The 26,833-nt window shown below is 42.3% G+C and overlaps 1 protein-coding gene across 4 annotated transcripts in view; it reads left to right on the top strand.

Annotated features, from left to right (window-relative positions):
• Window positions 1-18,969, top strand: part of rnf157 (ring finger protein 157) — a 789,927-nt gene extending 770,958 nt beyond the window's left edge. For 2 of the 4 annotated variants that reach the window (XM_041217436.1, XM_041217435.1), the window contains exon 19: window positions 18,571-18,969. In XM_041217436.1, coding sequence (XP_041073370.1) covers window positions 18,571-18,680 — 110 coding nt within the window. In that variant the 3' untranslated portion in view covers window positions 18,681-18,969. The remainder of the gene's footprint in view (window positions 1-18,570) is intronic. The other 2 variants (XM_041217438.1, XM_041217437.1) reach the window with 2 other exon arrangements.
• The last annotated feature ends 7,864 nt before the right edge of the window (window positions 18,970-26,833 follow it).

Genomic DNA, 26,833 nt, shown 5'->3' with positions numbered 1-26,833 from the left:
AATGGTTATGTTGGAGGTTATGTTGGGGCTGTATAAAATGCTGGTTATGTTGGGGCTGTATATAATGCTGGTTATGCTGGGGCTGTATATAATGCTGGTTATGTTGGAGGTTATGTTGGGGCTGTATAAAATGCTGGTTATGTTGGGGCTGTATATAATGCTGGTTATGTTGGGGCTGTATATAATGCTGGTTATGTTGGGGCTGTATATAATGCTGGTTATGTTGGAGGTTATGTTGGGGCTGTATAAAATGCTGGTTATGTTGGAGGTTATGTTGGGGCTGTATAAAATGCTCGTTATGTTGGAGGTTATGTTGGGGCTGTATAAAATGCTGGTTATGTTGGAGGTTATGTTGGACCTGTATATAATGCTGGTTATGTTGGGGCTGTATAAATTGCTGGTTATGTTGGAGGTTATGGTGGGGCTGTATAATATGCTGGTTATGTTGGAGGTTATGTTGGGGCTGTATAAAATGCTGGTTATGTTGGAGGTTATGTTGGGGCTGTATATAATGCTGGTTATGTTGGAGGTTATGTTGGGGCTGTATAAAATGCTGGTTATGTTCGAGCTGTATAAAATGCTGGTTATGTTGGAGGTTATGTTGGGGCTGTATAAAATGCTGGTTATGACGGGGCTGTATAAAATGCTGGTTATGTTGGAGCTGTATAAAATACTGGTTATGTTGGGGCTGTATATAATGCTGGTTATGTTGGTGCTGTATAAAATGCTGGTTATGTTGGGGCTGTATAAAATGCTGGTTATGTTGGAGGTTATGTTGGGGCTGCATAAAATGCTGGTTATGTTGTGGCTGTATAAAATTCTGGTTATGTTGGAGGTTATGTTGGGGCTGTTTAAATGCTTGTTATGTTGGGGCTGTATAAAATGATGGTTATGCTGGAGCTGTATGAAATGCTGGTTATGTTGGGGCTGTATATAATGCTGGTTATGTTGGAGGTTATGTTGGGGCTGTATAAAATGCTGGTTATGTTGGAGGTTATGTTGAGGCTGTATAAAATGCTGGTTATGTTGGGGCTGTATATAATGCTGGTTATGTTGGAGGTTATGTTGGGGCTGTATAAAATGCTGGTTATTTTGGTGCTGTATAAAATGCTGGTTATGTTGGAAGTTATGTTGGTGCTGTATAAAATGCTAGTTATGTTGGAGGTTATGTTGGGGCTGTATAAAATGCTGGTTATTTTGGTGCTGTATAAAATGCTGGTTATTTTGGTGCTGTATAAAATGCTGGTTATGTTGGAGATTATGTTGGGGCTGTATAAAATGCTGGTTATGTTCGAGGTTATGTTGGTGCTGTATAAAATGCTGGTTATGTTGGAGGTTATGTTGGGGCTGTATAAAATGGTTATGTTGGAGGTTATGTTGGGGCTGTATAAAATGCTGGTTATGTTGGGGCTGTATATAATGCTGGTTATTTTGCGGCTGTATATAATTCTGGTTATGTTGGAGCTGTATAAAATGCTGGTTATGTTGGGGCTGTATAAAATGCTGGTTATGTTGGAGGTTATGTTGGGGCTGTATAAAATGCTGCTTATGTTGGAGGTTATGTTGGAGCTGTATAAAATGATGGTTATGTTGGGGCTGTATAAAATGCTGGTTATGTTGGAGGTTATGTTGGGGCTGTATAAAATGATGGTTATGTTGGGGCTGTATAAAATGATGGTTATGTTGGGGCTGTATAAAATGCTGGTTATGTTGGGGCTGTATAAAATGCTGGTTATGTTGGAGGTTATGTTGGGGCTGTATAAAATGCTGGTTATGTTGGAGGTTATGTTGGGGCTGTATAAAATGATGGTTATGTTGGAGGCTATGTTGGGGCTGAATAAAATGCTGGTTATGTTGGAGGTTATGTTGGAGCTGTATAAAATGCTGGTTATGTTGGGGCTGTATAAAATGCTGGTTATGTTGGAGGTTATGTTGGGGCTGTATAAAATGCTGGTTATGTTGGGGCTGTATAAAATGCTGGTTATGTTGGGGCTGTATAAAATGCTGGTTATGTTGGAGGTTATGTTGGGGCTGTATAAAATGCTGGTTATGTTGGAGGTTATGTTGGGGCTGTATAAAATGATGGTTATGTTGGAGGCTATGTTGGGGCTGAATAAAATGCTGGTTATGTTGGAGATTATGTTGGGGCTGTATAAAATGCTGGTTATGTTGGGGCTGTATATAATGCTGGTTATGTTCGATCTGTATAAAATGCTGGTTATGTTGGAGGTTATGTTGGGGCTGTATATAATGCTGGTTATGTTGGGGCTGTATATAATGCTGGTTATGTTGGAGCTGTATAAAATGCTGGTTATGTTGGGGCTGTATATAATGCTGGTTATGTTGGAGGTTAGGTTGGGGCTGTATATAATGCTGGTTATGTTGGAGGATATGTTGGGGCTGTATATAATGCTGGTTATGTTGGAGCTGTATAAAATGCTGATTATATTGGGGCTGTATATAATGCTGGTTATGTTGGAGGTTATGTTGGGGCTGTATAAAATGCTGGTTATGTTGGGGCTGTATAAAATGCTGGTTATGTTGGAGGTTTTGTTGGGGCTGTATAAAATGCTGGTTATGTTGGAGGTTGTGTTGCGGCTGTATAAAATGCTGGTTATGCTGGAGGTTATGTTGGGGCTGTATAAAATGCTGGTTATGTTGGGGCTGTATAAAATGCTGGTTATGTTGGAGGTTATGTTAGGGCTGTATAAAACGCTGGTAATGTTGGAGGTTATGTTGGGGCTGTACAAAATGCTGGTTATGTTGGGGCTGTATAAAATGCTGGTTATGTTGGAGGTTATGTTAGGGTGTATAAAACGCTGGTAATGTTGGAGGTTATGTTGGGGCTGTACAAAATGCTGGTTATGTTGGGGCTGTATAAAATGCTGGTTATGTTGGAGGTTATGTTGGAGCTGTATAAAATGCTGGTAATGTTGGAGGTTATGTTGGGGCTGTATAAAATGCTGGTTATGTTGGGGCTGTATAAAATGCTGGTTATGTTGGGGCTGTATATAATGCTGGTTATGTTGGAGGTTATGTTGGGGCTGTATATAATGCTGGTTATGTTGGGGCTGTATATAATGCTGGTTATGTTGGAGGTTATGTTGGGGCTGTATAAAATGCTGGTTATGTTGGAGGTTATGTTGGGGCTGTATATAATGCTGGTTATGTCGGAGCTGTATAAAATGCTGGTTATGTTGGGGCTGTATAAAATGCTGGTTATGTTGGAGGTTATGTTGGGGCTGTATAAAATGCTGGTTATGTTGGGGCTGTATAAAATGCTGGTTATGTTGGAGGTTATGTTGGGGCTGTATAAAATGCTGGTTATTTTGGTGCTGTATAAAATGCTGGTTATGTTGGAGGTTATGTTGGTGCTGTATAAAATGCTGGTTATGTTGGAGGTTATGTTGGGGCTGTATAAAATGCTGGTTATTTTGGTGCTGTATAAAATGCTGGTTATTTTGGTGCTGTATAAAATGCTGGTTATGTTGGAGGTTATGTTGGGGCTGTATAAAATGCTGGTTATGTTGGAGGTTATGTTGGTGCTGTATAAAATGCTGGTTATGTTGGAGGTTATGTTGGGGCTGTATAAAATGGTTATGTTGGAGGTTATGTTGGGGCTGTATAAAATGCTGGTTACGTTGGGGCTGTATATAATGCTGGTTATGTTGGAGGTTATGTTGGGGCTGTATATAATGCTGGTTATGTTGGAGCTGTATAAAATGCTGGTTATGTTGGGGCTGTATAAAATGCTGGTTATGTTGGAGGTTATGTTGGGGCTGTATAAAATGCTGGTTATGTTGGGGCTGTATAAAATGCTGGTTATGTTCGGGCTGTATAAAATGCTGGTTATGTTGGAGGTTATGTTGGGGCTGTATAAAATGATGGTTATGTTGGAGGCTATGTTGGGGCTGTATATAATGCTGGTTATGTTGGGGCTGTATATAATGCTGGTTATGTTGGAGGTTATGTTGGGGCTGTATAAAATGCTGGTTATGTTCGAGCTGTATAAAATGCTGGTTATGTTGGAGGTTATGTTGGGGCTGAATAAAATGCTGGTTATGTTGGGGCTGTATATAATGCTGGTTATGTTGGAGCTGTATGAAATGCTGGTTATGTTGGGGCTGTATATAATGCTGGTTATGTTGGAGGTTAGGTTGGGGCTGTATAAAATGCTGGTTATGTTGGAGGTTATGTTGGGGCTTTATAAAATGCTGGTTATGTTGGGGCTGTATATAATGCTGGTTATGTTGGGGCTGTATATAATGCTGGTTATGTTGGAGGTTATGTTGGGGCTGTATAAAATGCTAGTTATGTTGGGGCTGTATATAATGCTGGTTATGTTGGAGGTTATGTTGGGGCTGTATAAAATGCTGGTTATGTTGGGGCTGTATCTAATGCTGGTTATGTTGGAGGTTAGGTTGGGGCTGTATAAAATGCTGGTTATGTTGGAGGTTATGTTGGGGCTGTATAAAATGCTGGTTATGTTGGGGCTGTATATAATGCTGGTTATGTTGGGGCTGTATAAAATGCTGGTTATGTTGGGGCTGTATATAATGCTGGTTATGTTGGGGCTGTATATAATGCTGGTTATGTTGGGGCTGTATATAATGCTGGTTATGTTGGAGGTTATGTTGGGGCTGTATAAAATGCTGGTTATGTTGGAGGTTATGTTGGAGCTATATAAAATGCTGGTTATGTTGGAGGTTATGTTGGGGCTGTATAAAATGCTGGTTATGTTGGAGGTTATGTTGGGTCTGTATATAATGCTGGTTATGTTGGGGCTGTATAAAATGCTGGTTATGTTGGAGGTTATGTTGGGTCTGTATATAATGCTGGTTATGTTGGGGCTGTATATAATGCTGGTTATGTTGGAGGTTATGTTGGGGCTGTATAAAATGCTGGTTATGTTGGGGCTGTATAAACTTCTGGTTATATTGGGGCTGTATAAAATGCTGGTTATGTTGGAGGTTATGTTGGGGCTGTATAAAATGCTGGTTATGTTGGGGCTGTATAAAATGCTGGTTATGTTGGGGCTGTATAAAATGCTGGTTATGTTGGAGGTTATGTTGGGGCTGTATAAAATGCTGGTTATGTTGGAGGTTATGTTGGGGCTGTATAAAATGCTGGTTATGTTGGAGGTTATGTTGGGGCTGTATATAATGCTGGTTATGTTGGGGCTGTATAAAATGCTGGTTATGTTGGAGGTTATGTTGGGGCTGTATAAAATGCTGGTTATGTTGGAGGTTATGTTGGGGCTGTATAAAATGGTTATGTTGGAGGTTATGTTGCGGCTGTATAAAATGCTGGTTATGTTGGGGCTGTATATAATGCTGGTTATGTTGGAGCTGTATATAATGCTGGTTATGTTGGGGCTGTATATAATGCTGGTTATGTTGGGGCTGTATAAAATGCTGGTTATGTTGGAGGTTATGTTGGGGCTGTATAAAATGCTGGTTATGTTGGAGGTTATGTTGGGGCTGTATAAAATGCTGGTTATGTTGGAGGTTATGTTGCGGCTGTATAAAATGCTCGTTATGTTGGAGGTTATGTTGGGGCTGTATAAAATTCTGGTTATGTTGGAGGTTATGTTGGGGCTGTATAAAATGCTGGTTACGTTGGAGGTTATGTTGCGGCTGTATAAAATGCTCGTTATGTTGGAGGTTATGTTGGGGCTGTATAAAATGCTGGTTATGTTGGAGGTTATGTTGGAGCTGTATATAATGCTGGTTATGTTGGGGCTGTATAAAATGCTGGTTATGTTGGGGCTGTATATAATGCTGGTTATGTTGGAGCTGTATAAAATGCAGGTTATGTTGGGGCTGTATATAATGCTGGTTATGTTGGAGGTTATGTTGGGGCTGTATAAAATGCTGGTTATGTTGGGGCTGTATAAAATGCTGGTTATGTTGGAGGTTTTGTTGGGGCTGTATAAAATGCTGGTTATGTTGGAGGTTATGTTGGGGCTGTATAAAATGCTGGTTATGTTGGAGGTTATGTTGCGGCTGTATAAAATGCTGGTTATGTTGGAGGTTATGTTGGGGCTGTATAAAATGCTGGTTATGTTGGAGGTTATGTTAGGGCTGTATAAAACGCTGGTAATGTTGGAGGTTATGTTGGGGCTGTACAAAATGCTGGTTATGTTGGGGCTGTATAAAATGCTGGTTATGTTGGAGGTTATGTTGGAGCTGTATAAAATGCTGGTAATGTTGGAGGTTATGTTGGGGCTGTATAAAATGCTGGTTATGTTGGGGCTGTATAGAATGCTGGTTATGTTGGGGCTGTATGTAATGCTGGTTTTGTTGGGGCTGTATATAATGCTGTTTATGTTGGAGGTTATGTTGGGGCTGTATATAATGCTGGTTATGTTGGAGGTTATGTTGGGGCTGTATATAATGCTGGTTATGTCGGAGCTGTATAAAATGCTGGTTATGTTGGGGCTGTATAAAATGCTGGTTATGTTGGAGGTTATGTTGGAGCTGTATAAAATGATGGTTATGTTGGGGCTGTATAAAATGCTGGTTATGTTGGGGCTGTATAAAATGCTGGTTATGTTGGAGGTTATGTTGGGGCTGTATAAAATGCTGGTTATGTTGGAGGTTATGTTGGGGCTGTATAAAATGCTGGTTATGTTGGAGGCTATGTTGGGGCTGTATATAATGCTGGTTATGTTGGGGCTGTATATAATGCTGGTTATGTTGGAGGTTATGTTGGGGCTGTATAAAATGCTGGTTATGTTCGAGCTGTATAAAATGCTGGTTATGTTGGAGGTTATGTTGGGGCTGTATAAAATGCTGGTTATGTTGGGGCTGTATAAAATGCTGGTTATGTTCGAGCTGTATAAAATGCTGGTTATGTTGGAGGTTATGTTGGGGCTGTATAAAATACTGGTTATGTTGGGGCTGTATATAATGCTGGTTATGTTGGTGCTGTATAAAATGCTGGTTATGTTGGGGCTGTATAAAATGCTGGTTATGTTGGAGGTTATGTTGGGGCTGAATAAAATGCTGGTTATGTTGGGGCTGTATATAATGCTGGTTATGTTGGAGGATATGTTGGGGCTGTATATAATGCTGGTTATGTTGGAGCTGTATGAAATGCTGGTTATGTTGGGGCTGTATATAATGCTGGTTATGTTGGAGGTTAGGTTGGGGCTGTATAAAATGCTGGTTATGTTGGAGGTTATGTTGGGGCTGTATAAAATGCTGGTTATGTTGGGGCTGTATATAATGCTGGTTATGTTGGGGCTGTTTATAATGCTGGTTATGTTGGAGGTTATGTTGGGGCTGTATAAAATGCTAGCTATGTTGGGGCTGTATATAATGCTGGTTATGTTGGAGGTTATGTTGGGGCTGTATAAAATGCTGGTTATGTTGGGGCTGTATCTAATGCTGGTTATGTTGGAGGTTAGGTTGGGGCTGTATAAAATGCTGGTTATGTTGGAGGTTATGTTGGGGCTCTATAAAATGCTGGTTATGTTGGGGCTGTATAAAATGCTGGTTATGTTGGGGCTGTATATAATGCTGGTTATGTTGGAGCTGTATAAAATGCTGGTTATGTTGGGGCTGTATATAATGCTGGTTATGTTGGGGCTGTATATAATGCTGGTTATGTTGGGGCTGTATATAATGCTGGTTATGTTGGAGGTTATGTTGGGGCTGTATAAAATGCTGGTTATGTTGGAGGTTATGTTGGAGCTATATAAAATGCTGGTTATGTTGGAGGTTATGTTGGGGCTGTATAAAATGCTGGTTATGTCGGAGGTTATGTTGGGTCTGTATATAATGCTGGTTATGTTGGGGCTGTATATAATGCTGGTTATGTTGGAGGTTATGTTGGGGCTGTATAAAATGCTGGTTATGTTGGTGCTGTATAAACTTCTGGTTATATTGGGGCTGTATAAAATGCTGGTTATGTTGGAGGTTATGTTGGGGCTGTATATAATGCTGGTTATGTTGGGGCTGTATAAAATGCTGGTTATGTTGGAGGTTATGTTGGGGCTGTATAAAATGCTGGTTATGTTGGAGCTGTATAAAATGCTGGTTATGTTGGGGCTGTATATAATGCTGGTTATGTTGGGGCTGTATAAAATGCTGGTTATGTTGGAGGTTATGTTGGGGCTGTATATAATGCTGGTTATGTTGGAGGTTATGTTGGGGCTGTATAAAATGCTGGTTATGTTGGAGCTGTATAAAATGCTGGTTATTTTGGTGCTGTATAAAATGCTGGTTATGTTGGAGGTTATGTTGGGGCTGTATAAAATGCTGGTTATGTTGGAGGTTATGTTGGGGCTGTATAAAATGGTTATGTTGGAGGTTATGTTGCGGCTGTATAAAATGCTGGTTATGTTGGGGCTGTATATAATGCTGGTTATGCTGGGGCTGTATATAATGCTGGTTATGTTGGAGGTTATGTTGGGGCTGTATAAAATGCTCGTTATGTTGGAGGTTATGTTGGGGCTGTATAAAATGCTGGTTATGTTGGAGGTTATGTTGGGGCTGTATAAAATGCTGGTTACGTTGGAGGTTATGTTGCGGCTGTATAAAATGCTCGTTATGTTGGAGGTTATGTTGGGGCTGTATAAAATGCTGGTTATGTTGGAGGTTATGTTGGAGCTGTATATAATGCTGGTTATGTTGGGGCTGTATAAAATGCTGGTTATGCTGGAGGTTATGTTGGGGCTGTATAAAATGCTGGTTATGTTGGGGCTGTATAAATTGCTGGTTATGTTGGAGGTTATGGTGGGGCTGTATAAAATGCTGGTTATGTTGGAGGTTATGTTGGGGCTGTATAAAATGCTGGTTATGTTGGGGCTGTATAAAATGCTGGTTATGTTGGGGCTGTATAAAATGCTGGTTATGTTGGAGGTTATGTTGGAGCTGTATAAAATGATGGTTATGTTGGGGCTGTATAAAATGCTGGTTATGTTGGGGCTGTATAAAATGCTGTTTATGTTGGAGGTTATGTTGGGGCTGTATAAAATGCTGGTTATGTTGGGGCTGTATAAAATGCTGGTTATGTTGGAGGTTATGTTGGGGCTGTATAAAATGATGGTTATGTTGGAGGCTATGTTGGGGCTGTATATAATGCTGGTTATGTTGGGGCTGTATATAATGCTGGTTATGTTGGAGGTTATGTTGGGGCTGTATAAAATGCTGGTTATGTTCGAGCTGTATAAAATGCTGGTTATGTTGGAGGTTATGTTGGGGCTGTATAAAATGCTGGTTATGTTGGGGCTGTATAAAATGCTGGTTATGTTGGGGCTGTATAAAATGCTGGTTATGTTGGAGCTGTATAAAATACTGGTTATGTTGGGGCTGTATAAAATGCTGGTTATGTTGGAGGTTATGTTGGGGCTGAATAAAATGCTGGTTATGTTGGGGCTGTATATAATGCTGGTTATGTTGGTGCTGTATAAAATGCTGGTTATGTTGGGGCTGTATAAAATGCTGGTTATGTTGGTGCTGTATAAAATGCTGGTTATGTTGGTGCTGTATAAAATGCTGGTTATGTTGGGGCTGTATAAAATGCTGGTTATGTTGGAGGTTATGTTGGGGCTGAATAAAATGCTGGTTATGTTGGGGCTGTATATAATGCTGGTTATGTTGGTGCTGTATAAAATGCTGGTTATGTTGGGGCTGTATAAAATGCTGGTTATGTTGGAGGTTATGTTGGGGCTGAATAAAATGCTGGTTATGTTGGGGCTGTATATAATGCTGGTTATGTTGGAGCTGTATGAAATGCTGGTTATGTTGGGGCTGTATATAATGCTGGTTATGTTGGAGGTTAGGTTGGGGCTGTATAAAAGGCTGGTTATGTTGGAGGTTATGTTGGGGCTGTATAAAATGCTGGTTATGTTGGGGCTGTATATAATGCTGGTTATGTTGGGGCTGTATATAATGCTGGTTATGTTGGAGGTTATGTTGGGGCTGTATAAAATGCTAGTTATGTTGGGGCTGTATATAATGCTGGTTATGTTGGAGGTTATGTTGGGGCTTTATAAAATGCTGGTTATGTTGGAGCTGTATCTAATGCTGGTTATGTTGGAGGTTAGGTTGGGGCTGTATAAAATGCTGGTTATGTTGGGGCTGTATAAAATGCTGGTTATATTGGGGCTGTATAAAACGCTGGTTATGTTGGAGGTTATGTTGGGGCTGTATAAAATGCTGGTTATGTTGGGGCTGTATAAAATGCTGGTTATGTTGGGGCTGTATAAAATGCTGGTTATGTTGGAGGTTATGTTGGGGCTGTATAAAATGCTGGTTATGTTGGGGCTGTATAAAATGCTGGTTATGTTGGAGGTTATGTTGGGGCTGTATAAAATGCTGGTTATGTTGGAGGTTATGTTGGGTCTGTATATAATGCTGGTTATGTTGGGGCTGTATAAAATGCTGGTTATGTTGGAGGTTATGTTGGGGCTGTATAAAATGCTGGTTATGTTGGGGCTGTATAAAATGCTGGTTATGTTGGAGGTTATGTTGGGGCTGTATAAAATGCTGGTTATGTTGGAGGTTATGTTGGGGCTGTATAAAATGCTGGTTATGTTGGAGGTTATGTTGGGGCTGTATATAATGCTGGTTATGTTGGAGGTTATGTTGGGGCTGTATAAAATGCTGGTTATGTTGGAGGTTATGTTGGGGCTGTATAAAATGCTGGTTATGTTGGAGGCTATGTTGGGGCTGTATATAATGCTGGTTATGTTGGGGCTGTATATAATGCTGGTTATGTTGGGGCTGTATAAAATGCTGGTTATGTTGGGGCTGTATATAATGCTGGTTATGTTGGGGCTGTATATAATGCTGGTTATGTTGGGGCTGTATATAATGCTGGTTATGTTGGAGGTTATGTTGGGGCTGTATAAAATGCTGGTTATGTTGGAGGTTATGTTGGAGCTATATAAAATGCTGGTTATGTTGGAGGTTATGTTGGGGCTGTATAAAATGCTGGTTATGTTGGAGGTTATGTTGGGTCTGTATATAATGCTGGTTATGTTGGGGCTGTATATAATGCTGGTTATGTTGGAGGTTATGTTGGGGCTGTATAAAATGCTGGTTATGTTGGGGCTGTATAAACTTCTGGTTATATTGGGTCTGTATAAAATGCTGGTTATGTTGGAGGTTATGTTGGGGCTGTATAAAATGCTGGTTATGTTGGGGCTGTATAAAATGCTGGTTATGTTGGAGCTGTATAAAATGCTGGTTATTTTGGTGCTGTATAAAATGCTGGTTATGTTGGAGGTTATGTTGGGGCTGTATAAAATGCTGGTTATGTTGGAGGTTATGTTGGGGCTGTATAAAATGGTTATGTTGGAGGTTATGTTGCGGCTGTATAAAATGCTGGTTATGTTGGGGCTGTATATAATGCTGGTTATGCTGGGGCTGTATATAATGCTGGTTATGTTGGAGGTTATGTTGGGGCTGTATAAAATGCTCATTATGTTGGAGGTTATGTTGGGGCTGTATAAAATGCTGGTTATGTTGGAGGTTATGTTGGGGCTGTATAAAATGCTGGTTACGTTGGAGGTTATGTTGCGGCTGTATAAAATGCTGGTTATGTTGGAGGTTATGTTGGGGCTGTATAAAATGCTGGTTATGTTGGTGCTGTATAAAATGCTGGTTATGTTGGGGCTGTATAAAATGCTGGTTATGTTGGAGGTTCTGGTGGGGCTGTATAATATGCTGGTTATGTTGGAGGTTATGGTGGGGCTGTATAATATGCTGGTTATGTTGGAGGTTATGTTGGGGCTGTATAAAATGCTGGTTATGTTGGGGCTGTATAAAATGCTGGTTATGTTGGAGGTTATGTTGGGGCTGTATAAAATGCTGGTTATGTTGGGGCTGTATAAAATGCTGGTTATGTTGGAGGTTATGTTGGGGCTGTATAAAATGCAGGTTATGTTGGGGCTGTATAAAATGCTGGTTATGTTGGGGCTGTATAAAATGCTGGCTATTTTGGGGCTGTATAAAATGCTGGTTATGTTGGAGGTTATGTTGGGGCTGTATAAAATGCTGGCTATGTTGGGGCTGTATAAAAGGCTGGTTATGTTGGGGCCGTATAAAATGCTGGTTATGTTGGAGCTGTATATAATGCTGGTTATGTTGGGGCTGTATAAAATGCTGGTTATGTTGGAGGTTATGTTGGGGCTGTATAAAATGCTGGTTATGTTGGAGGTTATGTTGGGGCTGTATAAAATGCTGGTTATGTTGGGGCTGTATATAATGCTGGTTATGTTGGGGCTGTATAAAATGCTGGTTATGTTGGAGGTTATGTTGGGGCTGTATAAAATGCTGGTTATGTTGGGGCTGTATAAAATGCTGGTTATGTTGGAGCTGTATATAATGCTGTTTATGTTGGGGCAGTATAAAATGCTGGTTATGTTGGGGCTGTATATAATGCTGGTTATGTTGGAGGTTATGTTGGGGCTGTATAAAATGCTGGTTATGTTGGGGCTGTATAAAATGCTGGTTATGTTGGGGCTGTATATAATGCTGGTTATGTTGGAGGTTATGTTGGGGCTGTATAAAATGCTAGTTATGTTGGGGCTGTATCTAATGCTGGTTATGTTGGAGGTTATGTTGGGGCTGTATAAAATGCTGGTTATGTTGGAGGTTATGTTGGGGCTGTATAAAATGCTGGTTATGTTGGGGCTGTATAAAATGCTGGTTATGTTGGGGCTGTATATAATGCTGGTTATGTTGGAGCTGTATAAAATGCTGGTTATGTTGGGGCTGTATATAATGCTGGTTATGTTGGGGCTGTATATAATGCTGGTTATGTTGGGGCTGTATATAATGCTGGTTATGTTGGAGGTTATGTTGGGGCTGTATAAAATGCTGGTTATGTTGGAGGTTATGTTGGAGCTATATAAAATGCTGGTTATGTTGGAGGTTATGTTGGGGCTGTATAAAATGCTGGTTATGTTGGAGGTTATGTTGGGTCTGTATATAATGCTGGTTATGTTGGGGCTGTATATAATGCTGGTTATGTTGGAGGTTATGTTGGGGCTGTATAAAATGCTGGTTATGTTGGGGCTGTATAAACTTCTGGTTATATTGGGGCTGTATAAAATGCTGGTTATGTTGGAGGTTATGTTGGGGCTGTATAATATGCTGGTTATGTTGGGGCTGTATAAAATGCTGGTTATGTTGGAGCTGTATAAACTTCTGGTTATTTTGGTGCTGTATAAAATGCTGGTTATGTTGGAGGTTATGTTGGGGCTGTATAAAATGGTTATGTTGGAGGTTATGTTGCGGCTGTATAAAATGCTGGTTATGTTGGGGCTGTATAAACTTCTGGTTATTTTGGTGCTGTATAAAATGCTGGTTATGTTGGAGGTTATGTTGGGGCTGTATAAAATGGTTATGTTGGAGGTTATGTTGCGGCTGTATAAAATGCTGGTTATGTTGGGGCTGTATATAATGCTGGTTATGCTGGGGCTGTATATAATGCTGGTTATGTTGGAGGTTATGTTGGGGCTGTATAAAATGCTCGTTATGTTGGAGGTTATGTTGGGGCTGTATAAAATGCTGGTTATGTTGGAGGTTATGTTGGGGCTGTATAAAATGCTGGTTACGTTGGAGGTTATGGTGCGGCTGTATAAAATGCCGTTATGTTGGAGGTTATGTTGAGGCTGTATATAATGCTGGTTATGTTGGGGCTGTATAAAATGCTGGTTATGTTGGAGCTGTATAAAATGCAGCTTATGTTGGGGCTGTATATAATGCTGGTTATGTTGGGGCTGTATATAATGCTGGTTATGTTGGGGCTGTATAAAATGCTGGTTATGTTGGAGCTGTATAAAATGCAGGTTATGTTGGGGCTGTATATAATGCTGGTTATGTTGGAGGTTATGTTGGGGCTGTATAAAATGCTGGTTATGTTGGAGGTTATGTTGGAGCTGTATAAATTGCTGGTTATGTTGGAGGTTATGGTGGGGCTGTATAATATGCTGGTTATGTTGGAGGTTATGTTGGGGCTGTATAAAATGCTGGTTATGTTGGGGCTGTATAAAATGCTGGTTATGTTGGAGGTTATGTTGGGGCTGTATAAAATGCTGGTTATGTTGGGGCTGTATAAAATGCTGGTTATGTTGGAGGTTATGTTGGGGCTGTATAAAATGCAGGTTATGTTGGGGCTGTATAAAATGCAGGTTATGTTGGGGCTGTATAAAATGCAGGTTATGTTGGGGCTGTATAAAATGCTGGCTATTTTGGGGCTGTATAAAATGCTGGTTATGTTGGAGGTTATGTTGGGGCTGTATAAAATGCTGGCTATGTTGGGGCTGTATAAAATGCTGGTTATGTTGGAGGTTATGTTGGGGCTGTATAAAATGCTGGTTATGTTGGAGCTGTATAAAATGCTGGTTATTTTGGTGCTGTATAAAATGCTGGTTATGTTGGAGGTTATGTTGGGGCTGTATAAAATGCTGGTTATGTTGGAGGTTATGTTGGGGCTGTATAAAATGGTTATGTTGGAGGTTATGTTGGGGCTGTATAAAATGCTGGTTATGTTGGAGCTGTATATAATGCTGGTTATGTTGGGGCTGTATATAATGCTGGTTATGTTGGGGCTGTATAAAATGCTGGTTATGTTGGAGGTTATGTTGGGGCTATATAAAATGCTGGTTATGTTGGAGCTGTATATAATGCTGGTTATGTTGGGGCTGTATATAATGCTGGTTTTGTTGGAGATGTATAAAATGCTGGTTATGTTGGGGCTGTATATAATGCTGGTTTTGTTGGAGGTTATGTTGGGGCTGTATAAAATGCTGGTTATGTTGGAGGTTATGTTGGGGCTGTATAAAATGCTGGTTATGTTGGAGGTTATGTTGGGGCTGTATAAAATGCTGGTTATGTTGGAGGTTATGTTGGGGCTGTATAAAATGCTGGTTATGTTGGGGCTGTATATAATGCTGGTTATGTTCGATCTGTATAAAATGCTGGTTATGTTGGAGGTTATGTTGGGGCTGTATATAATGCTGGTTATGTTGGGGCTGTATAAAATGCTGGTTATGTTGGGGCTGTATAAAATGCTGTTTATGTTGGGGCTGTATATAAAGCTGGTTATGTTGGAGGTTATGTTGGGGCTGTATAAAATGCTGGTTATGTTGGAGGTTATGTTGGGGCTGTATAAAATGCTGGTTATGTTGGTGCTGTATAAAATGCTGGTTATGTTGGGGCTGTATAAAATGCTGGTTATGTTGGGGCTGTATAAAATGCTGGTTATGTTGGAGGTTATGTTGGGGCTGTATATAATGCTGGTTATGTTGGAGCTGTATATAATGCTGGTTATGTTGGAGGTTATGTTGGGGCTGTATATAATGCTGGTTATGTTGGAGGTTATGTTGGGGCTGTATAAAATGCTGGTTATGTTGGAGGTTATGTTGGGGCTGTATAAATTGCTGGTTATGTTGGGGCTGTATAAAATGCTGGTTATGTTGGAGGTTATGTTGGGGCTGTATAAAATGCTGGTTATGTTGGAGGTTATGTTGGGGCTGTATAAAATGCTGGTTATGTTGGGGCTGTATAAAATGCTGGTTATGTTGGGGCTGTATAAAATGCTGGTTATGTTGGAGGTTATGTTGGGGCTGTATAAAATGCTGGTTATGTTGGGGCTGTATAAAATGCTGGTTATGTTGGAGCTGTATAAAATGCTCGTTATTTTGGGGCTGTATAAAATGCTGGTTATGTTGGAGGTTATGTTGGGGCTGTATAAAATGCTGGTTATGTTGGGGCTGTATGTAATGCTGGTTATGTTGGGGCTGTATATAATGCTGGTTATGTTGGGGCTGTATATAATGCTGGTTAGGCCACAGCTGGAGTACTGGGGGCAGAATCTTGCCCCTGGAAGGCGGGCAGGCCCCACCAGCTCAGTGGCAGGAGGGCAGCTGACCCCCCACCACTGTAAGTGGGCAGCATCCCCGACGGGAAGCGCTATCCACTTCCTGTGTGGGGTGGGAGGGATTCCTCATCTGTCAAAGAGTGCACTTCTCTCTGAGTCCAAGTCCTGTCTCAGGGAGATTACTGACAGCGGTAAAAACTTTATAAATAGAAACATTAAAAAATTATTAACATGTCCCCCTCAGGTGACAATGTCACATGAGATGGGACATGTTAATAAAGAACACATAAAGTTTATTATTTTTGTTCAAAACAGTGGCTGAAGTTTCATGTATTATCAGAAGCCGCTGGGGCTCCTGGCCTGCCCGCCAGCCTTAAGGTTGGATGGGCAGGTCTTTAATTATCTTAATTACTCTGTCAATGGCCTCAATTGGCCATTGACAGGTCGGCACCAGCACAGCTGATTTCGCTGTCCACCCGCCTTCCTAAAAATTTAAAGGGACCGGGACGACGTTGGGGGTTCCTCCCGATGTCATCCTGCATCATTTTCCCATCGGTGAGCGGGTCCCACCCGAAATCGCCAAGGGGAAAATCCTGGCCACTGTGTGCAGTTCTGGTCGCCACACTATAGGAAGGATGTGATTGCACTGGAGAAGGTGCAGAGGAGATTCACCAGGATGTTGCCTGGGCTGGAGAGTTCCAGCTATGAAGAGAGACTGGACAGGCTGGGGTTGTTTTCCTTAGAGCAGAGAAGGCTGAGGGGGGACCTGATAGAGGTGTACAAAATTATGAGAGGCATAGATAGAGTAGATAGGAAGAAACTTTTCTCCTTAGTGGAGGTGTCAATAACCAGAGGGTGTAGATTTAAGGTAAGAGGCAGGAGGTTTAGAGGGGATTTGAGGAAATGCGTTTTTCACCCAGAGGGTGGTTGGAATCTGGAACACACTGCATGAGGGGGCGGTAGAGGCAGGAACCTTCACAACATTTAATAAGTATTTGGATGAGCACTTGAAACGCCATAGCATACAGGGCTATGGGCCAAGTGCTGGAAAATGGGATTAGAATAGATAGGTGCTTGATGGTCGGCATGGACATTATGGGCCGAAGGGTCTGTTTCTGTGCTGTATAACTTTGTCTGTGTCTGTGCCCATGCTGTCTGAGCTGTCTGTGTCTGTGTCTGTGTTGTCTCCACCTGTGCATGCATCTGCATTGTCTGTGTCATCTGTGCACTGTCTGTGCCTCAGCCGTTGTGTGCTTGTTGGGGCTAATAAGTTTACAGTGAGACCTTCCTTTCTCCTGTTTGGATCTCCCTTTTCCTTTCACTGTCTACTCCTGTCCCATGTGGTCCTTGTCTGTGATGTTCTCGGTTTGCCAGCACTGAACAAGTGTGTGACTGGGTCCTGGGCAGTGCGGATTCACTCCATTACACCAACCAACATGGCTCCTTCCTGTTGGTCACCCTACACCCAATTCTCTTGCAGTTTGTTACTATTTAGGCAATAAGCACCATATCTCTGGCTTAATCCCAACTGCCAAAGGGAAATGGAGATTCTAATTTGGACATGTGTGAAGAATGTTTATACACACTGCCCTGGGCTGTGTGTAAATCGGGCCAGATGTAAGTCTGGTGTAAATCAGGCCAGGGGTAAATTGGGTGTAAATCAGGCTAGGGGTAAATTGGGTGTAAATCAGGCCAGGGGTAAATTGGGTGTAAATCAGGCCAGGGGTAAATTGGGTGTAAATTGGACCAGGAGTAAATCAGGTATAGATCAGGCTGGGTGTTAAAATAATCTTGTGAGTGATATTAATGTTTTTACAATTTTATATTAGAAAAAAATGGATATTCAAGGCAAATATTGGTTCTTTTGAGTGTAAATAAGGAAATGGCAAATTTATTGAACAATTACTTTGTCGGTCTTCACAGTGGGAAAGAAATGAATAATGAATGAAAGATTGGAACTCAATAAAGTTAAACGTAAGCAAGAAAACTGTATTAGAAAAAAATCAGGTGCAAAATATTGACAAATCCTCAGGACCTGATGTTCCTGCACAGGCTTTTAAAGAAAGTATTTGAGGAATTTGCAGTTATAACTTCTCTTGGTTCAGTAAGTGTCCCTTTAAGATTGGAAAATTGCAAATGTAACTATTATTTAAGAGGAGAGGGAGAGAGAGACCAGGAAATTATCAAGCTATTAGTCTAACAGCCATTGTATCAGAGTTAATGGAATCTATAATTTAAGTACTGAGTCATTCAGCATTTAGAAATTTATAAGCTGATTAGAGGGAACCTACATCTATTTGTAAAGGGTAGGACATGTCTTATAGTGCTAACTGACGTTTTTTGAGGAAGTAGCTGTAGTGGACAGGCTATGGATGTAGTTCATATGCACTCTTCTAGAAGGTTCCACATAGACTGATAGCCAAAAGTTAATGCTCATTGAATTAGAAGAAAATGATGGATCTGGTCAAGAGATTGGTTAAGCAGTGGATGACCAGAGATAATGGATAGGTACTTGAAAGGATGTGACTAGTGGTCTCCCATGTGGATCCTCAACTATTCACTACATTTATTAATGATCTAGATTAAACAATAGCCATATGTCCATGTTTGCCAGTGACACAAAGATTGGTTAAGTAGTAAGCAGTGTAGACAAGACAGTGAGACACAGGAACTGGGTCACCTGCTGTTGGAGGTGCTGACACTTGGCGCTAACCATCTCCTCTATCTCAGGTACACCTCTGACTGAAGACACGATTGAACACCCACTCTCCATTCCTAGTAACACTGATCTGAAGGACAGCGGAGACCCCAGTCACATCTACAGACCCCTGATTGTGTGAAGGAAGCACCAGCAATTAATCCGACTCCAACCTAAAGTGTGATGCCTCCTGAAGTCGGCCAGTATTGGGGCCAAGGCACTTTGTAGCAGTAGCAGAGCAATACCTCAAATATAGCACAGTGTAGCTTTGAGATATCACCCCTCATTCTCCCTTTATCTCTCCATGCCCAAATCCTTCTCACCGGTCACTGTCTGATGTTCCTTGTATCAAATCTTCACTTCCTCTCTCAGAGCCCCTTTCCTGTTCATTACTCCCCCTTCCAGTGGCTCCCTCTCTCAGTCCCTCTCCATCACTCTCTCCCTCAGTCCCTCACTCTCTCTCAGACCCTCTCCCTCACTCCCTCAGTCCCTCACTCTCTCTCAGACCCCCTTTCCATCACTCTCTCCCTCAGTCCCTCGCTCTCAGACCCCCTTTCCTACACTCTCTCCCTCAGTCCCTCACTCTCTCTCAGACCCCCTCTCCTACACTCTCTCCCTCAGTCCCTCACTCTCTCTCAGACCCCCTCTCCTACACTCTCTCCCTCAGTCCCTCACTCTCAGACCCCCTTTCCTACACTCTCTCCCTCAGTCCTTCACTCTCTCTCAGACCCCCTCTCCATCACTCTCTCCCTCAGTCCCTCACTCTCTCTCAGACCCCCTCTCCTACACTCTCTCCCTCAGTCCCTCGCTCTCTCTCAGACCCCCTATCCTACACTCCCTCCCTCAGTCCCTTGCTCTCTCTCAGACCCCCTCTCCTACACTCTCTCCCTCAGTCCCTTTCTCTGTATCCCAGAGATGCCATCGATGAGTCCAGTGCTCACTCTCACTGTTACTGATTGTCATGTGATGTTGCTTTTGCATTTGTTTGTCGGTATGTTGATGCCCTGGGATCATCCTGTGCAACACATGTATGTGTCGTCAGTAATTTACTGTGTTCGAAACCATGCATGCACACTCCACCTTTCGATGGATATTTACTGGACAATATTTTAGAGTCTGTATGATAATTATAGTATTCCAGATATCTCCTGGCAAGTTGTTTCTAGCCATTAATACTGTAAAGCACTGAATACCTGTAATCTCTTAAATAGAAAGATAACAATTAAAATCAAAAACACAATAAAACTGGCTTCACTGTCAGTCTGCTCACTGAGTTCAACCTCACGGGCTGTGTTAATGGGAGGACTGAGGGTAAATCACTGACACATTGGACTGTACCAGGTAATTACCCCTGGACTGGGATTAAACTGGGTAAATACCCTGGACTGGGATTAAACTGGGTAAATACCCCTGGACTGGGTAAATACCCTGGACTGGGATTAAACTGGGTAAATACCCTGGACTGGGATTAAACTGGGTAAATACCCCTGGATTGGGATTAAACTGGGTAAATACCCCTGGACTGGGATTAAACTGGGTAAATACCCCTGGACTTGGATTAAACTGGGTAAATACCCTGGACTGGGATTAAACTGGGTAAATACCCCTGGACTGGGATTAAACTGGGTAAATACCCCTGGACTGGGATTAAACTGGGTAAATACCCCTGGACTGGGATTAAACTGGGTAAATACCCTGGACTGGGATTAAACTGGGTAAATACCCCTGGACTGGGATTAAACTGGGTAAATACCCTGGACTGGGATTAAACTGGGTAAATACCCCTGGAGTTGGATTAAACTGGGTAAATACCCTGGACTGGGATTAAACTGGGTAAATACCCCTGGACTGGGATTAAACTGGGTAAATACCCTGGACTGGGATTAAACTGGGCAAATACCCTCTATTCGGGTTAAACTGGGTTATTTTGAGTATGGGTTCGAACTGAATTTGAAACGAAATCTCTCTGATTTAATGCGGCCCAGAAAGGGCGCAGCCTGGAAACGGGCGGCCAATGGGGCGGATCCCGGGTTGTTGTTAGGATCAGTCCCAGGGTAGGGGAGAGACAGCGGCTGATCCTCGGACACTCACTGGGAACCGCTCACTCAGTGCGGACACTGGGCTGGAGCAGCAATTGCATCACATCGAGTGGTAAAGGCTGGAGTCATCTCTCCCCCTCTCTGTTTCAAACTCTTTCTCTCATTCTCTGTTTCACACTCTCTCTCTCTCTCATTCTCTGTCTCTGTTTCACACTCATTCTCTGTCTCTGTTTCACACTCTCTCTCTCATTCTCTGTCTCTGTTTCACACTCATTCTCTGTCTCTGTTTCACACTCTCTCCTTCTCTGTCTCTGTTTCACACTCTCTCTCTCTCATTCTCTGTCTCTGTTTCACACTCTCTCTCATTCTCTGTCTCTGTTTCAGACTCTCTCTCTCATTCTCTGTCTGTTTCACACTCTCTCTCTCATTCTCTGTCTCCGTTTCACACACTCTATCATTCTCTGTCTCTGTTTCACACTCTCTCCTTCTGTGTCTCTGTTTCACACTCTCATTCTCTTTCTCCGTTTCACACTCTCTATCATTCTCTGTCTCTGTTTCACACTCTCTCTCTCCTTCTCTCTGTTTCACACACTCTCTCTCTCCTCTGTCTGTTTCACACTCTCTCCTCCTTTGTCTCTGTTTCACACTCTCTCTCATTCTCTATCTCTGTTTCACACTTCCTCTCATTCTCTGTATCTGTTTCACACTCTCTCTCCTTCTCTGTTTCACACTCTCTCTCCTTCTCTGTCTCTGTTTCACACTCTCTCTCTCTCATTCTCTGTCTTGTTTCACACTCTCTCTCTGTCATTCTCTGTCTGTTTCACACTCTCTCATTCTCTGTCTGTTTCACACACTTTCTCTCTCCTTCTCTGTCTCTGTTTCACACTCTCTCTCCTTCTCTGTCTCTGTTTCACTCTCTCTCTCTCATTCTCTGTCTCTATTTTACACTCTCTCTCTCATTCCCTGTCTCTGTTTCACACTCTCTCATTCTCTGTCTCTGTTTAACTTTCTCTCTCCTTCTCTGTCTCTCTTTCACACTCTATCTCTCTCATTCTCTGTCTCTGTTTCACAATTTCTCTCCTTCTCTGTCTGTTTCACACTCTCTCATTCTCTGTCTGTTTCACACTCTCTCTCATTCTCTGTTTCACACACTTTCTCCTCTGTTTCACACTCTCTCTCCTTCTCTGTCTCTGTTTCACTCTGTCTCTCTCTCATTCTCTGTCTCTGTTTCACAATGTCTCATTCTGTCTGTTTCACACTCTCATTCTCTGTCTGTTTCACACACTGTCTCTCTCCTTCTCTGTCTCTATTTCACACACTCTCTCTCTCTCCTCTGTCTCTGTTTCACACTCTCTCTCTCCTTCTCTGTCTGTTTCACACTCTCTCTCCTCTGTTTCACACTCTCTCTCTCCTTTGTCTCTGTTTCACACTCTCTCTCTCCTTTGTCTCTGTTTCACATTCTCTCTCTCTCATTCTCTGTCTCTGTTTCACACTCTCTCTCATTCTCTGTCTCTGTTTCACACACTCTCTCTCATTCTCTGTCTCTGTTTCACACACTCTCTCTCTCATTCTGTCTCTGTTTCAAACTTTCTCTCTCATTGTCTGTTTCACTCTCTCTCTCTCTCCTCTGTCTGTTTCACACTCTCTCCTCCTTTGTCTCTGTTTCATACTCTCTCTCTCATTCTCTGTCTCTGTTTCACACTCTCTCTCTCTCTCTCTCCTTATGTCTCTTTCACACTCTCTCATTCTCTGTCTCTGTTTCACACTCTCTCCTCTGTCTGTTTCACACTCTCTCCTTCTTTGTGTCTGTTTCACACTCTCTCTCTCCTTCTGCCTCTGTTTCACACTCTCTCCTTCTCTGTCTCTGTTTCACACTCTCTCTCTCCTTCTCTGTCCGTTTCACACTCTCTCTCTCCTTCTCTGTCCGTTTCACACTCTCTCTCTCCTTCTCTGTCTGTTTCATACTCTCTCTCCTCTGTCTCTGTTTCACACTCTCTCCTTCTCTGTCTCTGTTTCACACTCTCTCTCTCCTTCTCTGTCTCTGTTTCACACTCTATCTCTCTCATTCTCTGTCTCTGTTTGACACTCTCATTCTCTGTTTCTGTTTCACACACTCTCTCTCTCGCCTTCTCTGTCTCTGTTTCACACTCTCTCTCTCATTCTCTACCTCTGTTTCACACTCTCTCTCACTCTCCTTCTCTGTCTCTGTTTCACACACTCTCTCTCATTCTCTGTCTCTGTTTCACTCTCTCTCTCCTTCTCTGTCTCTGTTTCACACTCTATCTCTCTCATTCTCTGTCTCTGTTTCACACTCTCTCTCATTCTCTATCTCTGTTTCACACTCTCTCACTCATTCTCTGTATCTGTTTCACAATTTCTCTCCTTCTCTGTCTCTGTTTCACACTCTCATTCTCTGTCTGTTTCACACACTGTCTCTCTCCTTCTCTGTCTCTGTTTCACACACTCTCTCTCTCTCCTCTGTCTCTGTTTCACACTCTCTCTCTCCTTCTCTGTTTGTTTCACACTCTCTCGCTCATTCTCTGTCTGTTTCACACTCTCTCTCCTCTGTCTCTGTTTCACACTCTCTCTCTCCTTTGTCTCTGTTTCACACTCTCTCTCTCTCTCATTCTCTGTCTCTGTTTCACACACTCTCTCTCTCCTCTGTCTCTGTTTCACACACTCTCTCTCTCATTCTCTGTCTCTGTTTCAAACTCTCTCATTCTCTGTCTGTTTCACACTCTCACCTCCTTTGTCTCTGTTTCATACTCTCTCTCTCATTCTCTGTCTCTGTTTCACTCTCTGCCTCTCTCCTTATGTCTCTGTTTCACACTCTCTCATTCTCTGTCTCTGTTTCACACTCTCTCTCTCCTCTGTCTGTTTCATACTCTCTCCTTCTTTGTGTCTGTTTCACACTCTCTCTCTCAATCTCTGTCTCTGTTTCACACTTTCTCTCTCTCTCCTTCTGTCTCTGTTTCACACTCTCTCCTTCTCTGTCTCTGTTTCACACTCTCTCTCTACTTCTCTGTCTCTGTTTCACAATCTCTCTCCTCTGTCTCTGTTTCACTCTCTCTCTCTCTCATTCTCTGTCTCTGTTTTACACTCTCTCATTCCCTGTCTCTGTTTCACACTCTCTCTCACCTTCTCTGTCTCTGTTTCACACAATCTCTCTCATTCTCTGTTTCTGTTTCACACTCTCTCTCCCTCTCCTCTGTCTCTGTTTCACACACTCTCTCTCTCATTGTCTCTGTTTCACTCTCTCTTCTTCTCTGTCTCTGTTTCAAGCTCTGTCTCTCTCATTCTCTGTCTCTGTCTCACACCCTCTCATTCTCTGTTTCTGTTTCACATTCTCTCTCTCTCATTCTCAGTCTCTGTTTCACACACTCTCTCATTCTCTGTCTGTTTCACACTCTCTCTCTCTCTCTCATTCTCTGTCTCTGTTTCACACTTTCTCATTCTCTGTTTCTGTTTCACACACACTCTTCTTCTCTGTCTCAGTTTCACACTCTCTCTCTCTCTTATTCTCTGTCTCTGTTTCACACTGTCTCTCTCTCATTCTCTGTCTCTGTTTCACACTCTCTCTCTCTCTCTCTCATTCTCTGTCTCTGTTTCACACACTCTCTCTCATTCTCTGTCTCTGTCTCACACTCTCTCTCTCTCATTCTCTGTCTCTGTTTCACACTCTCTCTCTCCCATTCTCTCTGTTTCACACTCTCTCTCTCATTCTCTCTCTGTTTCACACACTCTCTCATTCTCTCTTTGTTTCACACTCTCTCTCATTCTCTGTCTGTTTCACACACTTTCTGTCTCCTCTGTTTCACACTCTCTCTCTCCTTCTCTGTCTCTGTTTCACTCTCTCTCTCTCATTCTCTGTCTCTGTTTCACACTCTCTCTCTCATTCTCTGTCTGTTTCATGCTCTCATTCTCTGTTTCACACACTGTCTGTCTCCTTCTCTGTCTCATTTTCACACACTCTCTCTCCTCTGTCTCTGTTTCACACTCTCTCTCTCCTTCTCTGTCTGTTTTACACTCTCTCTCCTTTGTCTCTGTTTCACACTCTCTCTCTCTCTCTCATTCTCTGTCTCTGTTTCACACACTCTCTCTCTCTCCTCTGTCTCTGTTTCACCCACTCTCTCTCTCATTCTCTGTCTCTGTTTCAAACTCTCTCTCTCATTCTCTGTCTGTTTCATACTCTCTCTCATTCTCTGTCTGTTTCACACTCTCTCTCTGTTTCACTCTCTCTCTCTCTCTCTCATTCTCTGTCTCTGTTTCACACTCTCTCTCTCATTGTCTGTTTCACACTCTCATTCTCTGTCTGGTTCACACACTGTCTCTCTCCTTCTTGGTCTCTATTTCACACTATCTCTCTCCTTCTCTGTCTGTTTCACACTCTCTCTCCTCTGTCTCTGTTTCACACTCTCTCTCTCCTTCTCTGTCTCTGTTTTACACTCTCTCATTCCCTGTCTCTGTTTCACACTCTCTCTCATTCTCTGTCTCTGTTTCACACTCTTTCTCTCCTTCTCTGTCTGTTTCACACTCTATCTCTCTCATTCTCTGTCTCTGTTTGACACTCTCATTCTCTGTTTCTGTTTCACACTCTTTCTCTCTCTCGCCTTCTCTGTCTCTGTTTCACACTCTCTCTCTCTCATTCTCTACCTCTGTTTCACACTCTCTCTCGCTCTCCTTCTCTGTCTCTGTTTCATACTCTCTCTCTCTCATTCTGTGTCTCTGTTTCACTCTCTCTCTCCTTCTATGTCTCTGTTTCACACTCTATCTCTCTCATTCTCTGTCTGTTTCACACTCTCTCTCATTCTCTATCTCTGTTTCACACTCTCTTTCTCATTCTCTGTCTCTGTTTCACACTCTCTCCTTCTCTGTCTCTGTTTCACAGTCTCTCTCTCTCATTCTCTGTCTCTGTTTCACACTCTCTCTCATTCTCTGTCTCTGTTTCACACTCACTCTCATTCTCTGTCTGTTTCACACTCTCTCTCTCTTTCTCTGTCTCTGTTTCACACTGTCTCTCTCTCTCATTCTCTGTCTCTGTTTCACACTCCCTCTCTCTCTCATTCTCTGTCTCTGTCTCACACTCTCTGTCTCTCATTCTCTGTCTCTGTTTCACACACTCTCTCCCATTCTCCGTTTCACACTCTCATTCTCTCTTTGTTTCACACTCTCTCTCATTCTCTGTCTGTTTCACACACTTTCTCTCTCCTCTGTTTCACACTCTCTCTCCTTCTCTGTCTCTGTTTCACTCTCTCTCTCTCTCATTCTCTGTCTCTGTTTTACACTGTCTCAATCCGTCTCTGTTTCACACTCTCTCTCATTCTCTGTCTCTGTTTCACACTCTCTCTCTCCTTCTCTGTCTCTGTTTCACACTCTATCTCTCTCATTCTCTGTCTCTGTTTGACACACCCATTCTCTGTTTCTGTTTCACACTCTCTCTCTCTCTCGCCTTCTCTGTCTCTGTTTCACACTCTCTCATTCTCTACCTCTGTTTCACACTCTCTCTCACTCTCCTCTGTCTCTGTTTCACATTCTCTCTCTCATTCTCTGTCTCTGTTTCACTCTCTCTCTCCTTCTCTGTCTCTGTTTCACACTATCTCTCTCATTCTCTGTCTCTGTTTCACACTCTCTCTCATTCTCTGTCTCTGTTTCACACTTTCTCTCATTCTCTCTCTATTTCACACACTCTCTCATTCTCTCTTTGTTTCACACTCTCTCTCATTCTCTGTCCGTTTCACACACTTTCTCTCTCCTCTGTTTCACTCTCTCTCTCTCTCTCTCATTCTCTGTCTCTGTTTCACACTCTCTCTCTCTCATTCTCTGTCTGTTTCACACTCATTCTCTGTCTGTTTCACACACTGTATCTCTCCTTCTCTGTCTCAGTTTCACACTCTCTCTCTCATTCTCTCTTTGTTTCACTCTCTCTCTCATTCTCTGTCTGTTTCACACACTTTCTCTCTCCTCTGTTTCACACTCTCTCTCCTTCTCTGTCTCTGTTTCACTCTCTCACTCATTCTCTGTCTCTGTTTCACACTCTCTCTCTCATTGTCTGTTTCACACTCTCATTCTCTGTCTGTTTCACACACTGTCTCTCTCCTTCTCTGTCTCAGTTTCACACTCTCTCTCTCTCCTCTGTCTCTGTTTCACACTCTCTCTCTCCTTCTCTGTCTCTGTTTCACACATTCTCTCTCTCTCTCCTCTGTCTCTGTTTCACACACTCTCTCTCTCATTCCCTCTCTCTGTTTCACACTCTCTC

The sequence above is a fragment of the Carcharodon carcharias genome, chromosome 22 (assembly GCF_017639515.1).
Source record: "Carcharodon carcharias isolate sCarCar2 chromosome 22, sCarCar2.pri, whole genome shotgun sequence".
NCBI lineage: Eukaryota > Metazoa > Chordata > Chondrichthyes > Lamniformes > Lamnidae > Carcharodon > Carcharodon carcharias.
This window is presented reverse-complemented; position numbering and strand designations above follow the sequence as displayed.